Genomic DNA, 18,843 nt, shown 5'->3' on the forward strand with positions numbered 1-18,843 from the left:
CTCTCTCTCGTTCTCGTGCGCCGCCCTTGCGTCGTTTTCCGCAAAACGATGTTCTATAATAGACGCTCCTGTGTTATTAGAATTTAATCGACCTTTAAATTTGATTTCGCATAACGTCTTCTGTATGTGAATATTGTGAATCTCGAAGTGTTTCGAGCACGAGGAGCCTTGGGATAGAAATTAGAAAATAGCGCGATTTTTTCTTCATTCACCCTAATAGCACAATTTAATTGCAGCAATATTGGCTAACAATATATATCTAATTTTTATGTTGGGTATAGAGACTAATTTTTCATATTAGTACTAAATTGTAAAGACGATCTTTCTTCTTGAGCTAATATTATATGCTTAAAATTGGCAGTGCACTTGCATTTTATTAATAACCAATATTAGCTTTACTTTGGGAAATATTAGCCAAAAAATATTCCCAATACAACCAATATTCAGTTAACATGTTGCCAATGTATTGTGGTACTAGAGTACCACCTTGCTCGGAGGAGATATAACGATTTAATTGAAACAACAAACAAGTACTTCCGAACATTTGATCCTGCCGATTTTATAGATCAGATTTCTTTTTTCCTCGACGTAATCATGATTAAATGATTCGACAACACGGTCGAAACGTTCCACATCGCATAATGCCAGCGCGGTAATATAGCGCGCTCTTTTCATCGCGCGAAATTACCGTCTCTCCTCGGTATAGAAGAGCTTTCGATTCTAGGCCAGGTCACACACATAGACAGACGGATTTGATTGGCGGATGTTACCAGTTTACGATCCGACCCTACGTAATATCTCCTCTCTATCCTATGCGACGTCGACACGAATACACGACACTCCTCCGTCCCTCCCTGCTCCTCAGTCTTCATCTTCGCGCACGCAGTTTTATGTATACCGAATCACCCTGTCGAGATTTATCATCATTATTTTTGCCCTCGTTACGAGATACCTGAAATAACTGTATTCTTTTAACTACGAAATACTATATATGGACAAAATAAAAGAATCGCGAATAGAATTTATAGAAAAGGAAGTTTTTCAACAATCATTCATAATTCTTAAATCTTTAACAATTTTTTAAATTAATTCGGTTAATTCATAACATTCTGTACCGATTAATTACAGTAACAATTTCGAACGATACTTTCTGCAGTTAAGAAAATTATATACATATTGAAGCTATAGCTTTACATTTATTTCATTGAATGCTGTCCGACCAATGTAGTCCATTTCTACTGGCCGCACGAGGAACGTGCACATCGTTTCTGCTGTTATCGCATCTCAGTTCCGTTCTAAAATAAAATATACATAATATTCCGTTAGTTCCTGACTTCCGATGAAGAAGGAAGGAAAAGAAGGAAGGAAATACAGAGCGCAACTAAAGTGAAGAGATCTGTCAATGGATATTTCGTACGATCAATTACAGTCTCGACTACTTGCTTAGCCCTCGCGCGTCAACATTTAACAAATGCTGCACGCATAATTAGTAGATTAATTCAGATACCGTACCAATATCTTCGTTGATAAAACGACTCGGCATAAAATTGTGTACGAGGAATGAGTTATATTCTATTTTATTTTGTTTCCAACGGTAACCGATTATAAGGGTGACTTCGACTAAAATCCACTTAACTTAATCTGCGATTAATTTATTGTTAAGTAACATATCTGTACTGTTTTATTAACGTGGATAAAGTTAATTTCTTTATACAGTTAGAAATTTCGCTTTAAGTAATTCTGATCAGAGTTTGGAGTTTGGTCGAAGTCGCTCTTATCCCCGTCTCGCCATGTTAATTGCCTCTCCGCGCGAGTAGCGCGTGTTGCATTTGCAGGCGCAGATATTGCGTATCTGCAGAAAATTAGGGAAATCAGGTTCTACAAAAGAGAATTAAAATAATGCTCGCGAGATGTAGAATTTATTAATGCAATATGCAAGAAATAACAATATTATTTTAAATTGTATATAAATTTTAATTAGCATAACTTCTTACATTTTTTATTGCTACGCTTGTTTCTTACTATTATTTTATTGTTATTATTTCTATTCTAAAGAGATCCTCTAATCACTTTCTTTGATTTTATTCTCTTCCTTTTTTTTTACTGATTTTCTTATAAATATTCTGCTACCCTTATTATAAACAAAGTTCCTTATAAAAAAAAATGATAAATGTATAACGTATTAATCAATAATAATGCATGCATTAATCTCACTCAGTCAACACCGAGCATCAGCTATACATTAAATCGATGTTATAATTTCGCACTCAACAATTGTAAAAATCTAATACGACACGCATGTTAAGTTATATATTTTTGTTGTACATATATTATTATTATAATGCGAAATTATAACATCGATATAGGTAATGCAACTGATGTTCGGTGTTGACTGGACATTTCGTCAGATTTTAATCAGAACTTCGTGACTTTGCATGTCGTGTATTATCTCAATGCATGTATTCTAATAGATATTTTGCACGCATTTAATTTTTCAAACGTCTTAATTCGTATTACGCGATACATAAAAATACAAAATGGAATTCTATCTTCAATTCTGATACAGGAGCTAAAGGTCGTCCGACGAGGCGGGCTTTGTGGTACGCCCGGACGCGTCATTTTTGGGCGCGAAAAGCGTAAAAATGCGCGGAACTAGAAAACAAACGCATATTCGTCGCATATCCGCGATCTTTTCACGTGGCGCGTCCGCGCATCGCGCATCGCGCGAAAGCGCGACACACGTGGGACGCCGCGCAAGAGTTTTCTGGGTCAATACAATTCCGGTGGAGGTGCACGAGCGCGCCCGAGAGCCGGGTCCCCGAATAACCTCACTTCTCTCCGGTACAGTCGCCGGCGGAATTATTGACCATCGGCCGTCCCCGAATGAGCGCTCGTTTCATGTTAAAGTCGGTCGCGTTTGATTGACATAAACGAGGTCGATCGCCGTTGCGAAAATGTTCATATTAAATATTCGTCATATATTGAATTAAATATCACACCGTGTTAAAATAAATAATAATAGCCCTTTATTATAACAGGAAAAAATATCCTTTAGCTGAATGAAAAATAAGAAAAATATAGAAAACAAAAATAAAACCAAGAGCAGTTAGACCAAAATTGTGGATTGAGTTAATAGTTAATATTATAATTGGTATTACGAGAGTAAGCGAGTATTAAGCTTTAATTTGAATGCAGATTGCCACTGAAAAAAGTTAATAACAATATTAGAATAATTGCTCGCAGACATCATCAAATAATTCTATCAAAATGCAAGAACTTGTCCCACAAAGTGCAGCGGTGATGCCATATATTTACATTTCTTATAATAAGCTGTCATTAAAAAATAATCGAGCAGTTTAAAAAGATGAAAGTTAAGATCAATATTCTATTCTCTAAAATAGTCGAATTAGAACGCGACGCGATTTAATTCAAAATTCGTTATCCCAACAAATATTACAAAGAAGGATCTCGTCCCGACGCCCGCGCCGCCACCGCGGCCGTTAATTCCCACCGACTGTACTTTTCCCGCGTACAGTCCGCTGGACAAATATTGACCGTCCCGCGCTGGGACAAGTATTGACCGCCCTTCTTCGCGGACTCGGGAACGCGACGGGATCACGTCGGGTATATCATATATACATATATATATCGTTAATCGTGCGTCTATCGCCCCCCTTCCCCCTTTCCACCTAGCTGAGTTTCGGCGGGTTGAAACGAAACACACGTCGGCGGAGTTTTGGAATTTCGAACGACACACCTGTCGCTCGCCACGGACTGTACCGACGGTGGCGCGGTACAGTCCGCCGGGATCCTAATTGACGACGCGCGTCGACCCTCGACCTCGACCCTCGTGCGAGGCTCTCCGACTCCGGGAAGCGGGATCACGCGTGCGATCCGCGTCGCTCTTCACGCGCGCGCGTCCCGACGTCGCGACGCTCATATGCGACGCGCCGGCCGACGTCGGCGCCGCGGGACAAAAGAATCTCGACGGACTGTACTACGGCGGCAGTTGTATTGACCGCGGGGCCGCGTGTCCCTCCCGCTGGGGTACCCCTCCGTCCCGCCGTGGCGCGGCGCGGAGCGGAGCGGAGCGGAAGACCACGCGTTTCGACGAGGCGAGGAAGAGGACCCGGCGCGAGGACGTAGGCGAGCGGGTGGTGGATCGCCGATCGCCGCGCGAAGAGTCGCTTACGCGGGAGAGGCGTCCGGGTGAAAGAAAAAAACGGCGACGCCGAGAATCGGCGAGCGAGTCTGTCTTCGGCGACGCTCTCTCGGCGATGTCGACGGCCCGCGGGAACGACCACACTCACCGTTGAGTTAATCCGGGAATCGGATCCTTTCCCCCAGGATGCTCGCGAGTGGCCGCGAAGCCGAGTTTTGAGAGAGAAAGGAAGAGAAAGAGAGAGAGAGAGGGAGAGAGAGTTTCGAAGGCGACGATCGGTGGTCGCCTCTCGTCACGTGATCCGCGTTCTTTCGCGTACGTCACGCGTTCGCGTGCGATTTAAATCCCCGCTTGGCACGTCGTCGCCCCGAGGACGAGCAGGAGGATGGGCAAGACGAGAGGCGTCCACGAGACGACTCCCGAATTGAGGAATCGGATGGTGGGAATGTACGAGGCCGGTCTGGGCCTAAGAGAAATTGCCGCCGCGGTTAATTGCTCGGTAAATAAATCTCATTCCTTGTTTTCACACCTTTTTGTTGACAATTATAACAATTGCCGCTTAATCAAGCAACTCGACTACCATGCAATTGATAAATTTCAATTTCTAACGTTTGAAATTCTAGTGTATTTTGACTCTTGCGTGCTTTGTCGAGTTTCTCTGTGACTACCCAGCAAGAGCTCAGCAAACTCCAAGTAACATATAACTTTTACATGCAAGTTAGAATTTAAATGCAATATAATTGTTGAGTAGAAAGTTCTAATTTATATGTAAGTTACATATTACTTGAGGTTTGCTGGGAGCCCATCTACACTTGTTAATGCGTGTCTTGGCCGCTTCCAGCAACGTACGGTGAAGAGATGGCTGAATAGATTCGACAAGGAGGGCACGGTGGAGACGCGGGATCGTTGCGGACGCAAAAGGGCCACCACTCGGGAGCAGGACGAAGCGATCATTCGTCTGGCCTCTGAAACACCCATAACGGCGGCGAAGGCAGTGCTTCCTGCGCTGGGACTCACCTGCTCCGTGGATACCGTGAGAGAAAGGCTGCACAAGGCTGGAATTCACAACTGGAGCCCCTCGCGCAAATACATGCAAAGGATTCCGTTGGGGTTAATATTTATGAATGCATTTTAAACTTGGACTCTTTCAGATTATCTTGCAATCATAAAATATACAGTGGTACATGTAGAGATACATTAGGAACGTCAGGTTCAATAAATTATTTTGGTCTTTAGCTTGTACTCGTTGCAAGGATTATAATGCATTTGTGTAACAAGCACAGACATGTAACTTTGCTTATTTTAATCCAAATTTGTTCGAGTAAGATCTCAGAAGATTCTTAATACAAAGGAGCAAGCGTCTTGTTTGTAAGAATAGTTTAATTTTTATCTTGTCTCTGATTATCCGATTTATTTTCCAGTGATGCGGACGGTGCGGCAATTCAGCAGGCGGTATGGCGGCCGACCGGCACCCAGTTGGGCAAGAAGAAAACTTCCAAGAACTCTAGCAGGCCTGAGAGACCTAGTGCCACGGTTAAAAAGAAGACACCTTCGAAAAAGGTCAGATCTCGAAAGGCATACTCCGGCGATGGCGCACCGTCGGAAAGTCTGAAGCAAAACCAGAACACCGAGCAGCAGCAACAGCAGCAGCAACAACAACAACAGCAACAGCAGCAGCAGCAGCAACAAGGATTCGTGTTTCCTCAGCAAAATCTTCCTCCACTGCCTTCCGCTCCTCAAGTCACCGAGATGCAACCCTCCACGCAGCCTGTATCCACGAGTCAGACGGAGTTCGGCAACGCGTTGAGCTTGGTGCAACAACCGCAACCCATCTATCAGCATCCGGGATTGAGCATGGTACAAAATTGGCCGTTAGATCTGGTGCAAGGCAGTCACCATTATCCACAGGTTTGTTCTTATTTTCTAAAGCATAAATGCAATACGCGTATACAAGGCATGAATCTTACATTTGTATATTGTCCGCAGGGACAACCAAATCCCATGCCTCACGAGTCGCAGACGCAACTGCAAGAACTGCACACGCAGCAGGAACAGCAGCAGCAGCATCACGCGCAACAAGCCCAGCAGCACCTGCAGGCACAAGTGCAGGCGCGATTGCAGGATCAGCCGCATCAGCAGAATACTCACAATCAGTCTCACCATCACAATCTCGATCAGCAGCGATTGTCGGTAGTGGAGCACCAGATTCAGCAGCAACATCAGCGTTTGCAGTCTGGCATACCTAGTCCCGAGCAGACGATCGTGATAGTAGGCTCGGATAGTTCGAACACTTGTAGCTCGAACGAGAATAGCCAGTCGTCCTGCGAACCCCAACAGAGTGGTAGGGAATCGTCGCGGAAAAGCCGTGAGAAATCGGAGACGGTACGGCAGAAGAGAGCGAAGAAAGGCGGCAAAGCGAAGGGAACGTTGGAGACTAGCGTGGAGCTCAGGAACCGCATGATCGGAATGTCCGAGGCCGGGCTGTCCACTCTGTCCATCGCGCTGGCGATCGATAGATCGGTATGTTGAAAGTATTGCTCTTATTCGCTAGGTTTTAAATTAAAGATCGTATATTGCCATATGTGAATAGTTGTTAAAGTTGTATTACAAACTCGAGAGAGTTAACGCAAGTGATTTACATGGACATGATTTTGAATTAATCAGGAACGTACTGTTAAAAGATGGTTAGAACGTTGGCATAAGGAAGGCAATGTGCAAACGAAGGAACGAAAGGGTCGACGTCGAATCACAACCAAGGAGCAGGACGAGGCCATCGTCGCGATGGCTACTCAGCATCCTCTCACCGCCGCTAAATATGTAGCACCTGCGCTAGGTCTTAAGTGCAGTGTGGATACAATTAGAGAGAGGCTACACAAGGCTGGGATACACAGTTGGAAGTTAGGCAAAAAGCAAGGGTTAGATGAACTATATCTTTTTTAATTTGCCTTTTCAAATATTCTTGAGAAACTCCTAAAATTTTTTCTAAGACATAAATTTATTTAAAAATCTGTTGCCATCTGTTTAAAAATAAAATTACTTTCTAATTGTAGAACATCTTTTGTAACATAGAAAACGAAACTTGTAATTAACGTGACATATATATTTTTTAGCGAAGGCAATGCAGTGCACACAGTCCACTTGTGGCAGCCGAGCGGCAATCGCCCCAACAAGCCGAAAATGCCGATCGAAAAGAAGAAGAAAAGTAGTGATAAGAAACGTAGTCAGATAATGAACAACAGTCAGAAACGCGTCGCGCGGAAAAAAAAGAGCAACGAACCGCCGCCACCACCAAAAACGACTCCGCCTCCGGCAAACATAATACCGCAACAGTCTGCATTACCGTTCCATAATCCCGAGAACAGTGAGTATCATAATGTATATTTCTTCATATACGTACATTTATTCGGAAAGAAAATTTAATTACTTTTAAAACCACTTTTTAGTGGCAAATTACGTTCCAGGTCCTAACATAATGGTGCACATTCCCGCGCCGCCTCCTACCCTACCGCAATCACAACTACCTCCGCCACCACTGGCACCGCAACCTATGCAACCGATGGGCCCGATAATGCAACAGAGACCGGACTGCAGATTGGCACCGATAGTTCCGCCCGTATCAAGCTCGAGTAATTCCGGCGTCGCCTATCCGTCGTGCATGGTCGGCGGCAGTAGTCACGCGAGTCACATGGAGCAAACGGACCCTTTAAATTACGAGCCGTACATTTGGAGTTTTTAAATACACCAGTATATAATTTTAAAACCGCGTATATAGGACTGAAAATAGAAAAGTTCAAGTTACGTATGAACTTTGCCATTTGTTAGAGCTCCGTAAAATTAGGTTTGTACGAAAGACTCTGCAATTGTGAAAGCTTTTGAGAGTCGATGATGCAAAGATTCTGTCAATACGATTAAGATAAGTATTTTAACGGTTGCGACTTTTTGTGTACGATTTAACTTAACATAAATTGCAATATTAGACGATACGTCTGCACATATGCATGCATGTGCAAGAAGAAAGCTCGGTGATTTTATTGTTATATATCTGAGAAACGTTATTAACTTTATTATTATTAACTTTAAAGAGAGACTTTTACGGTGACATACAGCGTTTAGACCAATTTAAATCAACATGAAAACTATAGTATGTAAATATGAAATCGTATAGAGTAGAGCAAAGATGTGCGTTACGTTTATTTTGCTATATATTGTCTCTTTAAATAATGTGCAGTAATTAGAAATTATTGTATATTAAAAATTGACTTTTATACAACACGATCAAACTTCATTAAATTAAGGTTTAGAACTTATGTTGTAAATATTTTTAATGGCTGAAAGAAAACAAGATCTGAATATCAAATGATTTCGGTAAAAGGCAAATATTTGCTGATTCGGCATATAAACTACTTATTAATTAGCTGTGTAGCATAGAAAATCCAAGAAACTTCTTAACGAATCCAGTGATAGATCTATTTTCGATATATAACTCCCCTATTCGATTATTTCTTTGTAAGAGTTTTATATATATACATCCATAGATGATTTTAGATAGTGTATATTCTATATATTTAATTAATACGTATGAATCTGCTTTAAAACTACAGTACAAATTGGATTGTTCCAATTAGAAAAGTGTGTAGCGAATCAATTTCAAACAGGCTGCCAAGATACATCCGATGTGTAAACTATCTTTTTTTCTATCATATTTATACGTGCACACAAGTTCTTTTAAAGTTTAACGTAGTCGTTACAGTATCACAAGACTATGTCACTGTTTCATATATAATGTTTAATGTTGCCGTTACATTATCACAAGATTATGTCACTGTTTCATGTATACCAATTTTTTAAATGCAGCATCCGACTAAAGATCAGTGTCCATATTACACAATTTTAGATATTAGAGTAAATAGATTTTACATATTACAAAATTTCCTGTTCTAAAAGTTATTTTTTTTTAAACAAAGCAGTATTCATATAGTTCGTCCGCATACAATTACCGGTGGTACAAATGCAAAGTAGTGCACTAGTAAAAATGTGAGAGATATTGTAGGTAAATTTCGTCTAATATTTCAAATGCCCATTCATTCATGCATTAATATTGAATGGTATAAAAGTATTATGTACGTCATATCATTATGAGTGAGAATGTGTCTCGTTGTATTTTGCAATACGTGACATTGTACGTCAGTGATATATCGTATCACGTATTGTATATATCACACGATTAATAGAAATATTTTCAACTACATCCATTGAGATCTCCGCCTCGTTTTGTATTTGTTTTATAAGCGAAAATAAAAATGATTACTAGACTCATTTTCTCCATGTTGCACAGGTTTGTCTTTTATTTAAGAATAATAATAATAATGTATCTTTATATTATAGAAAGAGGACACCGGTCGACATGACATCACATGTAGCTCTACTTCAAACTTACAACTACAATTTCACTATTTATCACGTGAGCTCCCAGATTTGCGCGACATTTTTTACGACCGCGTCGGGATTACTCTTGTGAAACATAAAGTACCCCTGAATCTGCGCCGGACTGACGTTCTTGTTGAAGGACATAACGCTCTCCGCAAATTCCTTTGCAAGTGTATCAGAATCCTTCTTTGCAAGTGTATCAGAATCTTTCTCCGGTTCCTTAACATCCTTCTCCGGTTGCTTGTCAGAATCCTTCTTCGGTTTCTTGTAAAATCTTAGAAACATTTGTTCGACCTGACTTGCGCTGCACCATCCTGAGAAAATAACAAAATAATTATTTAGGTTCTTCAATTATTATTTTTCTTATTCTTTTCCATACGTACCAATGTATTCTTTTACATCGACTCTGCCGGGCCTAACCAGCGCAGGGTCTAATCTGCCTAAATAATTCGTTGTCATAAATAATATTCTAGCTTCTGTAGAAGCCACGCCATCCAGGCAGTTCAATAAACCGCTAAGCGTCACTCTGTTGAGACCATCGTACGCTGCTTTGACTGAAAGTAAGGTATATCAAAATAATTGACAAATAATTTATCGTTCTACTATTTCATATCTCATTTTATGCCTCAGGTATTTACGTTCTTTAGAATCTTCTCTGCTAGTAAAAGCAGCGTCGATATCTTCAAGCAGGATGATAGTCTGCTGCGGTGCTACTGCTAACAGGTGATTCAGTCTGTCGTCCGTCAGGCCTCTCTCGGATAAATTCAAAACGCAAATACTGCGTTCCAATTCCCCGGCCAACGCGGTAATGTACGAAGACTTGCCGCATCCTGGAGGCCCGTGTAACAAGTAGCCTCGGCGATACGGTATCCCTAGAAAGATTGTAGATTCTGACTCTCCGAAAAATACATACGTGCAGCATCGGTTTTTCATTCCGCTGGCAAGTAACATCAGCGATTTGTATCAGGGCAGAAAATGAGAATCTTATGTCCCCCCCCCCCCCTATTTCATGTTCCACCAATGTAGATTAACTTTGATCTCGGTTTAGCTTACTTTTTATCTCTTTCTAGTTCTAAGAATTAGGAAAAGATAAAGAGTAAGCTAAACCAAGATTAAAATTAATCTGCATTGATAGAAATGGACATTAAATCAGCTCGATACCTCTTTCGCTGTACCACGACGGATTCTTGATGAATTCCTGACAATCGTTTACTATCCTCTCGGAGATACCGTTGTCCAGCACCACCGATTCCAGTGGTCTCCTGTTCCTAGGGTGCCCAAATTGCCGCCATTCACTCCCCATGGCAACGTACATTATAGTCTTTCCCTCGTGTTTCTCCAAAGCCATTTGTCTGGCTATACGAATTAAGAATTGCCTCTGATTTCCCAATTGTTAAGTAACGTGTCTGTAAATATTTGTAAGAACTCAACCTTTTTCGAGAATATTGATGTATATGCTTTTGTCTTTGCCAAACGCCGTTAACTGTACGGTCTCCCACGGTACGCCCATGTGTAGGTCTAAAGTCTGTTGCTCTCTAGTTCTTTCTACTTTTATCCAGTTGCCATTATACCTGTTGAAATTAGGAGATATTGGAGGAAGTCGAACGGGATTAACCTTAGTTTTAGTTCAATAAAGTAAATTGTATAAGCGGTTTGAAAAATCCAGCGATATCCTGACCTGAAAAAGTGAGTTCCTATACTAGGAATAAAGTCGTATTTGGTCTTTACGTGGCCGGTTTCCCTCTGTTCTTCGAAGCTGGTCTCCACAGAGAGATGCTGTGTCTTCTTTGCGCCTTTTTCCGTGATCCATTGCAGGAGCCACTGATAACTCTTGTCACGGCACGGCACTTCCAGAGTGATCATATAATGTCGTCTAATAAAAAAACATGTTAAATTAAAGAAACGAGAGTAAAGTTTGTTATATAAAGCGGTGGGGTATGATGCGTTTGGCGTCATACCTGAATAACACAGCTCCAAACTGAGCGCCTTTCCTCAACAAGGCAGCTCCGGCTCCAAGTCCAAACAGACCAAAGCCAGCGCCGAAATAAGGATTATCGGACAGAGTTTGTACGTATTCCAAAAATGTCATGATGCAAATTGATGCTGCTGTACAATTTGCACAACCAGTAACATAAAAACTTTTTACATATTATAGATGAATTAATATTAATTAACAATCTCTCTCTCTGTTGCAAACTTATTCATTGTCATTATTGAGTCCTCCAATTATAGTGATCGTTGTAGAATTATGTAAACAGGTATAAAGTGACTTACTTGAAGTATACAGCAGAGGTTATGCTATCAGCATATCCATCAGTGATGCAAGAACACCAAATGATTGAGGAAACGTGGGTAATTATACAGTTTAGGGGCTTTACCTCAAATATCAATGAAATTATGCTCAATCGACGCGTTTTTACATGAAACGAAAGAATCTGGCAGAAAAAAGTGTCGCTCTGCCCCGCGACGTTGACAGGAATCAGAGGTTATGGAGCTTTTCATATGATCCCCGCGTTCGAACACGTGCTGCAAAACACCACAAAACACTGCCAAGAAAAACATTCCGGCGCCGATAATTGCAGATCTCTGCGGCGATGATGCCGCGATGACGCGGCATGCGTTTACACGTGCGTAATTTACATCTTTTGAACTAACTTATACATAGAATTAAAAAAAATATTACGCCAAAAGTGCTCAATGTATATATTACGAATATTTCCATATATATACTCGTAATAAAATATTGAACGATTTTAAAAGAAAAAAAAATATTGCACTATATGATAAATGTTTATGAGATTTAGATCGAGGAATTTTATAAAACGGAAGCAATAATTGAATTGTAGCTAGAAAGATTCGAGATAATTTACAAATCGATGAGCTTTAATTGCAACGGCCTCATCCGTGTGTTTACAACTTGACTCTAATAAAATTTTGTGAAAAAAAATTTTTTAATATGTTCCAATGTCGAGTCGAATTCGATACGATGCATTATAATAATCTATCGCACAATTCTTCAAGCATTTATATCTATATACGCGATTATGCTCGACAAACATACCTTTGAGATCCCCAAGTAAAGATTCCTGATCGAGTTCCTCCAGGGGATAAAAATTCTTTGATCCATTATTGTTACACCACATAAAATTAAGAGAGTTGAAATGCTTGATCTATTAAACATTATTAATTTGTTAAATATTATTTAAATATATAATGTTATGTTCAAATGTATTCAAATGATATGGTAATAAGTGTACAAGGAAATAAGCATTTAAAAGAAATTAAATTACAGGAAGTTAATTTAAATAATCGTAATTTTTTTCATATTATGAATGTTTATTTCTCAAAATTAAGTAAGTTTTATCCAATTGCTAATACAATACGCTAAATAATTTTTTACTTTTTTATTTATTTTATTATTGCAATAACTATTTAATAAAAGAAATTAATAATCATTGATATATGTATATAATCTTAATGTGATATCTCAATCTCGTCAAAATGATTAAAAATTACAATCGAGTACAAAGCACAAAATGTTATAATTACACATTTTATTTATATTATAGTAAACGTATTTTATATGTATTTTATATGTATTATTATATATTATTTTTTCATATACAAAGTGTCTGCCCAGGAAAGTTTTTCATGTATAATTATATCCATATTGGAGATATATGTTTTCTTTCTCTTATATATTCTCTATACATAAGAAAAATTGAAAAATAATTTAAAAAATAACGCATTTTTTCTACAAAAAGTAAAAATACGATAAGATACAATACAATAGCCTCAATATAATAATCGCATATAATCATATTTTATATACGATTGTTATGTACATTTATACATGATAAAATGGGCAATTTTTCTTACTTACACAAACTTCACCCTTGTAAAACAAAAACAATGCAAAAATTATTCTTTTAATTAGGTTTCAATTTTTCTTACATATACGAGCAGAGATTATATACAAGAGAAAGAAAACATATATGGACGTATTAGCAAACGGCTTGTAACGCTGGGCTGTTACCTTTATTAATTAATTTCTCATTAATTATTGCGAAAATCACAGAACTAGAGGTAAAGGACTTTCCTATTGAGTTCAACCCGTTCTACCTGCCCACGAGAGATGTTATACCTATGTTACGTGGTATATATAACACACTCAAACACTTTGTGTATATATTTATACTATGTCATACGCATATATGTATATACTATTTATTCATACACATCCGTGATAAATATAAAATATTTGAAAAAAAAAAACATTACTAGTAGTGGTAATTTTTATGACATTCTGACGGGAGAGGGGAAGTATTCCGCAAAACGATTAAATTATGGAAAGATTGTGAATAATCTACAAATCGATGAGTTTGAATCGCAACGGTGATGTGTTCTGAAATTTCCGAATCGAGTGGAATCACGGGCCATTGTAAATTTACTGCATTCGAGCGGTCCATGATGCCACTCAATCCAGAAATTTCATACGACCTATATATAAAACACACTTTTATATATCACGTTCTTTTGCAATTTACAACGTGACAAAAATGTTACGTCCGACCCCGGGATTAGGATATGAAAATCTGGGAAGCAAGGGAAAGGCTAACCAGAGGGGTCGGGGGAAGGGAGGACGCAGCTAGACTTACAAATGTCGCTCGCATCAGGTACGCGCTCTGAGACGCGTGGCGCGAGCAGAACGCACTTTTATGACTCAGAAAGGGTCAACGTCCGTAAAGACGTTAGGACGCCTTTCGTGAGCGGTGCGATCGTCGGTCCTTTTTCGAGTCAGAGAATTTAATCCCTTTAACTCAGGATCGGACCTCGTGCAATTTCGAGAGAGGGAAAGTATACTGAGGGTGAGGTCTTAAATTAAAGAAAGAATGGAGATGTCTTTAACATAAGTATTCATATTTATTTGACATAAAAAAAAAAATAATGTTATTTGATATAAAAATAATTATAAACTAGGCGTTAGTTTAAAAAGTGTGGATGTATATAATAAAACGAAGGAGAACTTGTGCAGACGGTTGTTGAACATTATGTACATTTAATGAAATTCTTTAGGCGAAACATATGAGAATTAGAATAAAAATGAATGTATTTTTATAATTATTACTCTAAGTCTATCACCTCGGGTTCGTCTACTTCCTCGAGGCGGTCGAGGAGGTCGGGGACGGACTTCGGGAAGAGGAGGGGGAATCAGGAGATTCTAGGAAGCGGGCTGGATCGGGGTTGACGGGGACCACGCGAACCGGGACCACGCGGGGCGGGACCACGGGAAACGGAGCCACGCGGCAAATAGGGCGAGAGTGTTCAGCAATTGGGCGAGAGGGTAGGACAACTGGGCGATAAGACAAGATGATAGCGGGGCGATTCTGCGAAGAACCGGGTTCCTCCGAAAAAGCTGGTAGGGGCGGTGGGATGGCGAGTTGCGGAGGTCCGGCGTTGAGCTGCTCCCGGAGGAGTTCGACCTCCCGTCGCGCCCGCTTGTTCTGGCGATTTCTCCGTCGCCTGATCGTGCGGAGATTCTGTCCTCGAGGGGGTAGGACTTTCGGGTCCACTAAAATTATTTATTTATTTAGTCGATCTCTCTCGGACCCGGTCGGAAGCGAACAAAAGGAAATCGTCGAGCTCAAGGGGGGGGAAGAGGTCAGTGGACAGGCTGGGTCCGCGACAGCGACGAGACGCCGGGAGCCAAGTCAGGCCTACCACAACGCCAACGACCGCTGGGAACTCGATGCCTACACCGACCGACCCACGAGCATAAGCTCAGGGGGGTCAGTGGACCAGCCGAGTCCACGACAGCGATGAAGACGCCGGGAGGCAAGTCAGGCCCACGACAACGCCAACGACCGCTGGGAACCTGATGCCTACATTGACCGACCCCAAAATAATAAGCTTCCGGGGATCCGACAATCGATAGACCGTTTAAGAAGGGGGGCGATAACGCGGAAAAAGAAAGGATTAAAAGAATTACGGGACTTACTACTTGATGAGTTCAAAACGAGTGGGTTTCTTCTCGGTGTCGCTGGTGGATGAGTCGGAGCGACTGATGTGCTGCTGGATCTCTTGCACAGACTCTAAACGCGGAATCGTAACTCGAAAACGGAAGAGATCACAATTATAATGCCGAAATGTAGACTAAATCTTCAGAGGCTTGAAGAGACTGAGAAGTTTTGAGAGCGAGTGTCGCAATCTCGGGGTTTATATAGGAAAATGTAGGGAATGGAAGGGGTGGATTTCATGTGGGGTGTGTCTGGTTTTCGTTTAAAGGATTTCGGGTTGGCGGGATGTTTCTAATTTTTATTTAAGGAAATTCTTATTGGGCGAGATGTTTCTCGCCCAAGGGGTACATTTTGAGTTTACGCCTATCCTAGAAAGCTATAGAGACGGTTATCGATTTTTCCGGTTTTCCATTGGTGAGCCGCCTCTTAAGGCCCCACTGTCTTATTGGGGGTGTAACCCATCGGTTCTTTCCAGTGACGCATTTGTTTTTCGGCTATCGCCGATTTCTCTTTTATTGGGGTTCCTTACTTATCTCGCGACCCTGTTTTTATGTTGACAGACGATCCATACTTCTTAATTTTAAGTGCAGTTTTATTGCAAACAGAAACTTCCGCCACGTGCTCTTAAGATTTCTAAAAGCAGGTATTAGGTTTCGTTTCTGTTTGTCGGAACATCGCACGGTCAGTTTTGAGTGAGTCGCGCGATAATAATACAGATCTCCATCATCCCCTGTCTGGAGTTAAGGCTCCTTTCTGCGCGTCGTGTCGCCGGGTTTATAGTTATGGGCCAGACGAGGTTGACGAGAATCTGGTCACCATATCCCCCGTCTGTTAGTAATTTGTCATCTGAGAGGTTGCTTTTAGTTGCCCAAGCAAATAGGTAGTTTGATCATAAAAAAAGGAATGCGAGATCTAACCTCACCCCGATCGATAACCGTCCGTACTCAGCTTGTTTATCCTAATCTTAGGGCTATCTTAGGCGCATAAGAATTCCCGCGAAAAAGGGATATCGTGGAGTCCGCAGGACGTAACAAAAATATGAAAATAACTTGGAAGGTAATGTGCTCGCGGTTGTTTTGTATGAGAACCATCGTAAAAATTAATGATAAAAATTGATTTAAAAATGATTCTGTAACTTATTATTCCTGAAAAAAAATTGTAACTTATTATTCCTGACAAAGAATTGTTGAAATCCAACTGACGAACTTGCAAACAGTTGCATCTCAACGATTCTTTGTCCAATACAAGACCGATCACCATCCCCGAAAGGCTTGTACACGCAGGAATGTTATTTGTTGTTTGCTTTACATTCAGGCGTACGCGTTATCCATCTCTCGGGATTATAAATATATATCCCGAGAGATGGATAACGGATACTCCCGAATGTAAGAAATCTCTGGTTGCGGAAAATATTTGGAATCCATTGAAAGAGCAGCACGTGACAACCCATGACGTTTGACTGAATTACACGCAGAAAGAAATCATTGAGAATGACATGAACAGATAGTTGGGGGTCACAAAGTTTTATTTGTCATTTAATTTAAAGTAAACTTTAGTAGAAATTTAATTTGTAATACTTGATGTTAAAAATTATGAAATACTGATGGTATGCAGATGGCATTTAATCAAATATGACAAAAAATAATTTAAAATTCATTAAAGAATTCATAATTTATTGATTGAGACTCACAGAATTTATTTGTTATATTATCTAAAATGACATTGTTAGATTTTTTAATTAAATATTTTTTTAATGCATTTTTAATTTTTTAAATATTTTGACAAGAAATATTTTGATATCAGCATTAATAAAATATTGATATTAAATATTGATAAATCTTAAGGTCTGTAATATATAGAAAAATACTAGAAAATTATACATACTCTGACATATTCCTTTTAGTATTATGTATCCTCCTATGGACACATGCGTCTGCATAGTTCTTAAAATGCCACTGTGACGATGGGAAACAGTCGCATAGATTCTTTAATACAGGCTTTAACTTTAACATAAGCCGTGTATACGAGAAGCTATGCGACTGTTTCCCATATGTGGTACATTCGTCAGGATGTCTTCTGTAATAGGCGTGGTTTTCTCAGGTAATACAGACATTGCTTCTTCTCGCAATTTTTCCTGTTTCTTCACATTATTTGCAATATAATATAGCAAAGCGCCAGCTACATTGCTAGTCTGTAACGGCTGTAGAATTATTAATGAATACTGGTACGGTAAATATGTGGATGGCACTAGTGTTCATTAACAATCCAAGCCATTACATGAGCTGTTTGTGTATCGATACTCAAAAGTTCTTCTAATATATACCGCGGTCTTTTAGATTCGTATTATCTGCTGTCTTCAAAAATTTCGTTTTAGCGAATTCGACATGTTTCTCAGTATTTAGAATTACAGAAATATATCACATTCGCTGAAACAAAATTTTTTACAAAAATATGTACATTAAAAGAATTATACAATGCCGATTATGGCAGTAAGAGCAAGTTGCCTTTTAAAAATAATTTTCGACATATAAGATAAGTTATATATACAAGCAAAGTACAAAAATAAAAATAATAAAAATAAAATATGTATTAATTTATATATATATATATTTAAAAAAAAAAAAAAAATGGAGAATGATTAAAAGCAACAAGTTCGCGATAATTTTGCGAATAATATCTTCTCTGTCATTTAGTATAACGATTATAAATTTCGATACTTACGCATTAATTGTATCCAAAGCATGGAACAGCTTTTCGAGGTTCCGCGTCGTGCATGTACACTTTCCGTAGAAATGGCAGATTTTCCAAACGACATAAGGTCGAAAGTTGCTGTACACAGTTATAAATGCGTACAACAATCTTTCGACCATTGAATCATGTTTTGTTGCGCTTCCGAGTCTACAGCAAGAAACGGTTTTAAACATCCCAGTCGGTGATTCCACGTGATTGAACACATCGCTGTTAATTATAATAATAATAGATTATCAGCTATGATAATACGAGTTTAATATAAAACTAAAATAATATAAAAGAATTTTTTTTCTAAAGTTCTGTTTCATAAATTCAACATTGTTACAAACAGAGCTTATATTTGCATCATTTTTTCATTATTTTTATTTTTATTTCAATGTGTCAGAGCTAAAAATGTTTGCATATGTTAAATCATATATGGACGAAATAATTGTCACCTCTATAAAAGGCATAAATATGAAGAGTAAAGGTTACGGTCGACCAAGG

General features: G+C 39.5%; 2 protein-coding genes and 1 long non-coding RNA gene across 4 annotated transcripts; 1 reads left to right on the forward strand and 2 right to left on the reverse strand.

The window, feature by feature from the left end:
* Positions 1-76: 76 nt before the first annotated feature.
* Positions 77-4,442, reverse strand: LOC139821035 (uncharacterized). The gene is made up of 3 exons (XR_011734165.1): positions 4,311-4,442; positions 1,195-1,295; positions 77-907 (listed from the first exon to the last, which is right to left on the reverse strand). It is a non-coding gene; the product is annotated as an uncharacterized lncRNA (long non-coding RNA).
* LOC139821030 (uncharacterized) lies at positions 3,789-9,478 on the forward strand. The gene is made up of 7 exons (XM_071791738.1): positions 3,789-4,661; positions 5,004-5,272; positions 5,584-6,070; positions 6,149-6,682; positions 6,827-7,077; positions 7,273-7,523; positions 7,606-9,478. The coding sequence occupies exons 1-7, from the start codon at positions 4,548-4,550 to the stop codon at positions 7,896-7,898; spliced, it is 2,199 nt and encodes a 732-aa protein (XP_071647839.1). The 5' UTR covers positions 3,789-4,547; the 3' UTR covers positions 7,899-9,478.
* On the reverse strand, positions 9,479-12,226 carry Bcs1 (Bcs1 chaperone). 2 transcript variants are annotated; one of them, XM_071791741.1, is made up of 8 exons: positions 11,864-12,226; positions 11,548-11,692; positions 11,268-11,462; positions 11,021-11,160; positions 10,751-10,945; positions 10,228-10,461; positions 9,973-10,143; positions 9,479-9,903 (listed from the first exon to the last, which is right to left on the reverse strand). In XM_071791741.1, the coding sequence occupies exons 2-8, from the start codon at positions 11,676-11,678 to the stop codon at positions 9,620-9,622; spliced, it is 1,350 nt and encodes a 449-aa protein (XP_071647842.1). In that variant the 5' UTR covers positions 11,679-11,692; positions 11,864-12,226; the 3' UTR covers positions 9,479-9,619. The 2 variants fall into 2 exon arrangements, with proteins under 2 accessions (XP_071647842.1, XP_071647840.1); XM_071791739.1 differs by having other exon boundaries at positions 11,548-11,695; positions 11,864-12,225.
* Between the last annotated feature and the right edge of the window lie 6,617 nt (positions 12,227-18,843).

Source organism: Temnothorax longispinosus, chromosome 10, assembly GCF_030848805.1.
Source record: "Temnothorax longispinosus isolate EJ_2023e chromosome 10, Tlon_JGU_v1, whole genome shotgun sequence".
Classification (NCBI taxonomy): domain Eukaryota; kingdom Metazoa; phylum Arthropoda; class Insecta; order Hymenoptera; family Formicidae; genus Temnothorax; species Temnothorax longispinosus.